The sequence below is a fragment of the Etheostoma spectabile genome, unplaced genomic scaffold (genome assembly GCF_008692095.1).
Source record: "Etheostoma spectabile isolate EspeVRDwgs_2016 unplaced genomic scaffold, UIUC_Espe_1.0 scaffold00008600, whole genome shotgun sequence".
Classification (NCBI taxonomy): domain Eukaryota; kingdom Metazoa; phylum Chordata; class Actinopteri; order Perciformes; family Percidae; genus Etheostoma; species Etheostoma spectabile.
In genome coordinates, this window is record NW_022603608.1 from 40,960 (window position 1) to 49,054 (window position 8,095).

Sequence of the window (8,095 nt, forward strand, 5' to 3'; positions counted from 1 at the left end):
TACAATATACATGAAGTAATACTAGGATACAATATACATACATACAATATACATGAAGTAATACTAGGATACAATATACATGAAATACTAGGATACAATATACATGGAGTACTACTAGGATACAATATACATAAAATACTAGGAACAATATACATACACACAATATACATGAAATAATGCTAGGATACAATTTACATAAATACTAGGATACAATATACATAAAATACTAGGATACAATATACATACACACAATATACATAAAATACTAGGATACAATATACATACACACAATATACATAAAATACTAGGATACAATATACATACACACAATATACATAAAATACTAGGATACAATATACATACACACAATATACATAAAATACTAGGATACAATATACATGAAATACTAGATACAATATACATGAAATACTAGGATACAATATACATACACACATATACATAAAATACTAGGATACAATATACATGAAGTACTACTAGGATACAATATACATGGAGTACTACTAGGATACAATATACATGGAGTACTACTAGGATACAATATACATGGAGTACTACTAGGATACAATATACATACACACAATATACATAAATACTAAGATACAATATACATACACACAATATACATAAAATACTAGGATACAATATACATGAAATACTAGGACACAATATACATGAATACTAGGACACAATATACATAAAATACTAAGATACAATATACATACACACAATATACATAAATACTAGGATACAATATACATACACACAATATACATAAAATACTAGATACAATATACATACACACAATATACATAAAATACTAGGATACAATATACATACACACAATATCATAAAATACTAGGATACAATATACATACACACAATATACATAAAATACTAGGATACAATACATACATACACACACATACACATGAAATACTAGGATACAATATACATACACACAATTTACATAAATACTAGGATACAATATACATACACACAATATACATAAAATACTAGGATACATATACATACACACAATATACATAAAATACTAGGATACAATATACATGAAATACTAGGACACAATATACATGAAATACTAGGACACAATACATAAAATACTAGGACACAATATACATGAAATACTAGGACACAATATACATGAAATACTAGGACACAATATACATGAAATACTAGGACACAATATACATGAAATACTAGGACACAATATACATAAAATACTAGGACACAATATACATAAAATACTAGGACACAATATACATGAAATACTAGGACACAATATACATGAAATACTAGGACACAATATACATGAAATACTAGGACACAATATACATGAAATACTAGGACACAATATACATAAAATACTAGGACACAATATACATGAAATACTAGGACACAATATACATGAAATACTAGGACACAATATACATGAAATACTAGGACACAATATACATGAAATACTAGGACACAATATACATGAAATACTAGGATACAATATACATGAAATACTAGGACACAATATACATGAAATACTAGGATACAAGGTACATGAAATACTAGGATACAATATACATGAAATACTAGGATACAATATACATGAAATACTAGGATACAATATACATGAAATACTAGGATACAATATACATGAAATACTAGGATACAATATACATGAAATACTAGGACACAATATACATGAAATACTAGGATACAATATACATGAAATACTAGGATACAATATACATGAAATACTAGGATACAATATACATGAAATACTAGGACACAATATACATGAAATACTAGGATACAATATACATGAAATACTAGGACACAATATACATGAAATACTAGGATACAATATACATGAAATACTAGGACACAATATACATGAAATACTAGGACACAATATACATGAAATACTAGGACACAATATACATGAAATACTAGGATACAATATACATGAAATACTAGGACACAATATACATGAAATACTAGGACACAATATACATGAAATACTAGGACACAATATACATGAAATACTAGGACACAATATACATAAAATACTAGGATACAATATACATAAATACTAGGATACAATAAACATGAATACTAAGATACAATATACATACACACAATATACATAAAATACTAGGATACAATATACATGAAATACTAGGATACAATATACATACACAATATACATAAAATACTAAGATACAATATACATACACACATATACATAAAATACTAGGACACAATATACATGAAATACTAGGATACAATATACATAAAATACAAGGACACAATATACATGAAATACTAGGACACAATATACATGAAATACTAGGACACAATATACATGAAATACTAGGATACAATATACATGAAATACTAGGACACAATATACATGAAATACTAGGACACAATATACATAAAATACTAGGACACAATATACATGAAATACTAGGACACAATATACATGAAATACTAGGACACAATATACATGAAATACTAGGACACAATATACATGAAATACTAGGACACAATATACATGAAATACTAGGACACAATATACATGAAATACTAGGACACAATATACATGAAATACTAGGACACAATATACATGAAATACTAGGATACAATATACATGAAATACTAGGACCAATATACATGAAATACTAGGATACAATATACATGAAATACTAGGATACAATATACATAAATACTAGACACAATATACATAAAATACTAGGACACAATATACATAAAATACTAGGACCAATATACATAAATACAAGGACACAATATACATAAAATACTAGGATACAATATACATAAAATACTAGGATACATATACATAAAATACTAGGACACAATATACATAAAATACTAGGATACAATATACATAAAATACTAGGACACAATATACATAAAATACTAGGACACATATACATAAAACTAGGACACAATATACATGAAATACTAGCACAATATACATAAAATACTAGGATACAATATACATAAATACTAGGATACAATATACATAAAATACTAGGACACAATATGCATAAAATACTAGGACACAATATACATAAAATACTAGGACCACATATACATGAAATACTAGGACACAATACATAAATACTAGGATACAATATACATAAAATACTAGGACACAATATACATGAAATACTAGGACACAATATACATGAAATACTAGGACACAATATGCATAAATACTAGGACACAATATACATGAAATACTAGGACACAATATACATGAAATACTAGGACCCAATATACTGAATACTAGGACACAATATACATAAAATACTAGGACACAATATACATGAAATACTAGGATACAATATACATAAAATACTAGGACACAAATATAATGAAATACTAGGACACAATATACATGAAATACTAGGACACAATATACATGAAATACTAGGACACAATATACATAAAATACTAGGACACAATATACATGAAATACTAGGATACAATATACATAAATACTAGGATACAATATACATGAAATACTAGGACACAATACATGAAATACTAGGACACAATATACATGAAATACTAGGACACAATATACATAAAATACTAGGACACATATACATAAAATACTAGGATACAATATACATGAAATACTAGGACACAATATACATGAAATACTAGGATACAATATACATGAAATACTAGGACAATATACATGCACACAATATACATGAAATACTAGGACACAATATACATGAAATACTAGGACACAATATACATGAAATACTAGGACACAATATACATAAAATACTAGGACACAATATACATGAAATACTAGGACACAATATACATGAAATACTAGGATACAATATACATGAAATACTAGGACACAATATACATGAAATACTAAGATACAATATACATACACACATATACATAAATACTAGGATACAATATACATACACACAATAACATAAAATACTAGGACACAATATACATACACACAATATACATGAAATACTAGGACACAATATACATGAAATACTAGGATACAATATACATGAAATACTAGGACACAATATACATGAAATACTAAGATACAATATACATACACACAATATACATAAAATACTAGGATACAATATACATACACACAATATACATGAAATACTAGGACACAATATACATACACACAATATACATGAAATACTAGGACACAATATACATGAGCTGATAAAGTGATCGGTTGAGAGCGAGTGTCCAGGTGTGTGAGTAGATTATTAATTAGTTAATTGACCAGTGAAACCATGGCGACCGCTCCTCGTCTTCCTGTCTCCTCGTCTCACTCGGGACATTTAAGGAGAAAAATAGTCGTTGTTGTTTTTGTTTTTGCATTTTGTTGATAACGCAGCTCAATTAATCAAGTCTTTGTTTCGAGCACATCACAGTAAAATGTCCCCACGTACGATTTGATCCTAAAAACCCATGATTGAGAGCCAAATATATATACTACACAGATATATATAAATATATATATTACATATTGTGCATATCGGATGTGATTTGTTTATCAAATCTATAAACAACAATCACGTCTTTCAACCTTTGATCACTATGTTCGACATTTTGGAAAAAAATCATCCAATGATTTTGTCCCTTTTTGAAGCTTTTTTCCAACGTTATTTAAACATTTAACTGAACGAAAGTAGTGAACCGGTCGTTTATTCGGACTTTTGGACTTCTTTTATTAATTAATCCTTGAAATTGAAATAAAAAGATCCTTGAAAAAGAACTACGAACTGAAATCAGGACTAAAGTTAAACAGTGAGCGTGTGTTAAAAATATTAAAAAAAAAAAAATTAGAATAACTAAATTAAAACAGCCACTGTGTGTTACTATTAAAAATAACTAAATTAAATAGTAAGCATGTTAAAAATTATTTAAAAAAATTATACCCAGACAGTAAACATGTCAAAAAAGAAATGTTAAAAATGTAAGAAGAATGTTAAATTAATATATAAAAAATAACTAAAAGTAGTAAGCATGTGTTTGATAAGAAATAATCACAATAAATGCATTAAACATCAGCACGAGTGTCACAATTTTCCCGTAATTACTTATTTGAGGATAATTAAATTAAAATTTAATTAAACGGAGATGTGCTCTTTAAGAAGAAGTGTGTGGCTCTTAACTGAAGTAAAATAACTAAAATTAAACAGTACAAATGTGTTAAACAAAATACTACAAATTAAATAACTAAATTAAACAGCAACCATGTGTTTATATTAAAAATTAACTAATAGTAAGCATGTTAAAATTATAACCAGACAGTAGCCATGTCCAAAAACAGAAATGTTAAAAATTAAGTAGATTTTTAAAATTAATATATATATAAAAATAAATAATCTAAGTAGTAAACACGTGTTAATGAGAAATAATTACAATAAATGCTTAAAACATTAGCATGAGTGTGTCTTAAAAATACTTAATAGTAGGCATGTTGAAATTAACTATTAAAAAAATAATACTAAGACAGTAACCATGTTAAAAGAGAAATAGTAAAAAAATTTAAGTGGATTGTCAAAATATATTTAAAAAAAATCAAAAAATCTAAAAGTAGTAAGCATGTGTTTAATAAGAAATAATCACAATAAATGCATCATTTACTCATTAATTACCCATTTGAGGATAATAACTCTTATTAACCCTTGTGTCGTCTATGGGTCAAACTGAGTGTTTTTATATCAGAAATATGGATTTATTTCAACCAAATTGCCCAAAAATAACATGGAGGATTCCCCTACAACGTTCTTCAGGTAAAATTAATGATAACCTTCATTGAATTTTTGGGTGATTTATTTCATCTTACAGCATTTGAAGTCCTTTTTTCAGGTTTTTAAAACGGACTCAGGACTGAACTCTGACATCTACTCAACATCCGCTGATCTCAACTAGTAGTCCAAATAAATAAATCTTCATTCCTGCATTTTTAACCATTAACAAATGTAAAAAAAATTATAAAATTGAGTTTTTTTTGACCATGAATTCCAAGAATAAAGTGTCAAACCTGTTGTTAAACCAGCTCAGGTTTTAAAAGAAAATGAAAAATGTTCATTATCAATTTTTGACCTAGAAGGACCCGGTTCATGGTCCACGGGAAGACAACGCCAGTTAAAACGCAGTTAAATGGAGATTTGCTCTTTAAGGAGGAGGAGTGTGTGGCTCTTAAAAGAGCCGTTGGTTTGGTGGGATGTCGGCGGCGGGACGTGGTCTACTCGGAGCTGGTCTACTTGGAGCTGGTGTACTTGGTGACGGCCTTGGTGCCCTCGGACACGGCGTGCTTGGCCAGCTCCCCGGGCAGCAGCAGCCTCACGGCGGTCTGGATCTCCCTGGAGGTGATGGTGGAGCGCTTGTTGTAGTGGGCCAGGCGCGAGGCCTCGCCGGCGATGCGCTCGAAGATGTCGCTCACGAACGAGTTCATGATGCCCATGGCCTTGGAGGAGATGCCGGTGTCGGGGTGCACCTGCTTCATCACCTTGTACACGTAGATGGCGTAGCTCTCCTTCCTGGTCTTCCTCCTCTTCTTGTCCTTCTTGCCCGCGGTCTTCGTCACCGCCTTCTTGGATCCCTTCTTTGCGGCTTTCACGGCTGGTTCAGGCATGGTTACAGGTCTGGTGTTCACCAATATCTGCTTATCTGCCTCAATGCGCTGCTTGGTTTTACACCCCGAATATGCAAATCATAGTGTGCGGCTGCCACTCTCCCATTGGCTGGTTGTTGGCGCGTCAGAGCGTCTCAGAAAGTTCCAAGAATGTGACGTGTGTTGCCCTTTGCTGCAGCTTAAAGCGAACGAAGGGGCATTTGTATTCATTGTAAACTCATTGATTACTTTGTTTTTTATGGCAAAGACCTCTTTATTTTTTTTTCATATTTATATTTTGCAGGGAAAAAGGGAAAATCAATCAAGCTAGTGTTGAATTAATTAATTTCATAATGGCTTTTTTGTCTGTTTCAAATTAACTCTTCACCCTGGAAGCCTCACTATTTATAAAACCTGGTGTGTGTGTGTGTGCGCGTGTGTGTTTGTGTGTGCGCGCGTGTGTGCGTGTGTGTGTGTGAGTGTGCTGTGTGTGTCTCTGTGTCTGTGTGCGTGTTTTGTGTGCGCGCGCGCGCGTGTGTGGTGTGGTGTGTGTGTGTGTCTGTGTGCTGTGTGCGTGTGCGTGTGTGTGTGGTGTGTCTCTGTGTCCTGTGTGTGTGTGTGGTTGGTGTGTGTGTGTGTGTGTGTGCGTGTGTCCTTGTGCGCGCGTGTGTGTGTGTGTCTGTGTATGTCTGTATGTCTGTGTGTTTGTGTTGTGTGCGTGTTAGTGTGTGTGTATGTGTGGTCTGTGTGTTTGTGTGGTGTGTGTGTTTGTGTGTGTGTCTGTGTGTGTATGTGTGCGTGTTATTGTGTGTGTTGTGTGTGTGTTGTGTTGTTCTGTGTGTGTGTGTGTGTGTGTTTTTCTGTGTTTTTGTGTGTTCGTGTGCGTTGTGGTGTGTGTGTGTGTGTGTTGTGTGTGCGCGTGTGTGTGTGTTTTCTGTGTGTGTATGTGTGTGTGACAGTTGACTTTCTTGGATTGCTTTCATCGAAGTGAAAAATATCAAATATTCAAACCTCTTTGGACTCGGTCTTGACTTGGTCTCAACTAGTCCTGGTCTTGGACTTGATGAAGGTGGTCTTGACCACAGCCCTGCTTAGTTGTGCTGACAGCCTCCTGTCTGAATCCTGAGCTAATGGCGCCATCTAGTGGATATAATTTGATATTGTTTCCACATCATTTCTACAATACAAACTACAGCGATGCATCATCTAAAGACACAAACCCAAGAGATATGAGATATTACTGTTTAACTCGGGGGAGGGGGGGGGGGGGTTATTAACATGCTTTAATTTAATACACAAAGTCAAATATTGTGACTGTATCACTGCATGTCTCATTTAGCGTCTCACTCACAGTTGGGATCATAAGCCCCAAAAAGGTCTTGAGCATCAGAAAAAAGTGTCAAA

At 32.0% G+C, this 8,095-nt stretch overlaps 1 protein-coding gene across 1 annotated transcript; it reads right to left on the reverse strand.

Annotated features, from left to right (window-relative positions):
* Positions 1-5,917: 5,917 nt before the first annotated feature.
* Positions 5,918-6,728, reverse strand: LOC116678907 (histone H2B 1/2-like). Its single transcript, XM_032508648.1, has one exon. The coding sequence runs from the start codon at positions 6,710-6,712 to the stop codon at positions 6,338-6,340; it is 375 nt and encodes a 124-aa protein (XP_032364539.1). The 5' UTR covers positions 6,713-6,728; the 3' UTR covers positions 5,918-6,337.
* Positions 6,729-8,095: the final 1,367 nt, after the last annotated feature.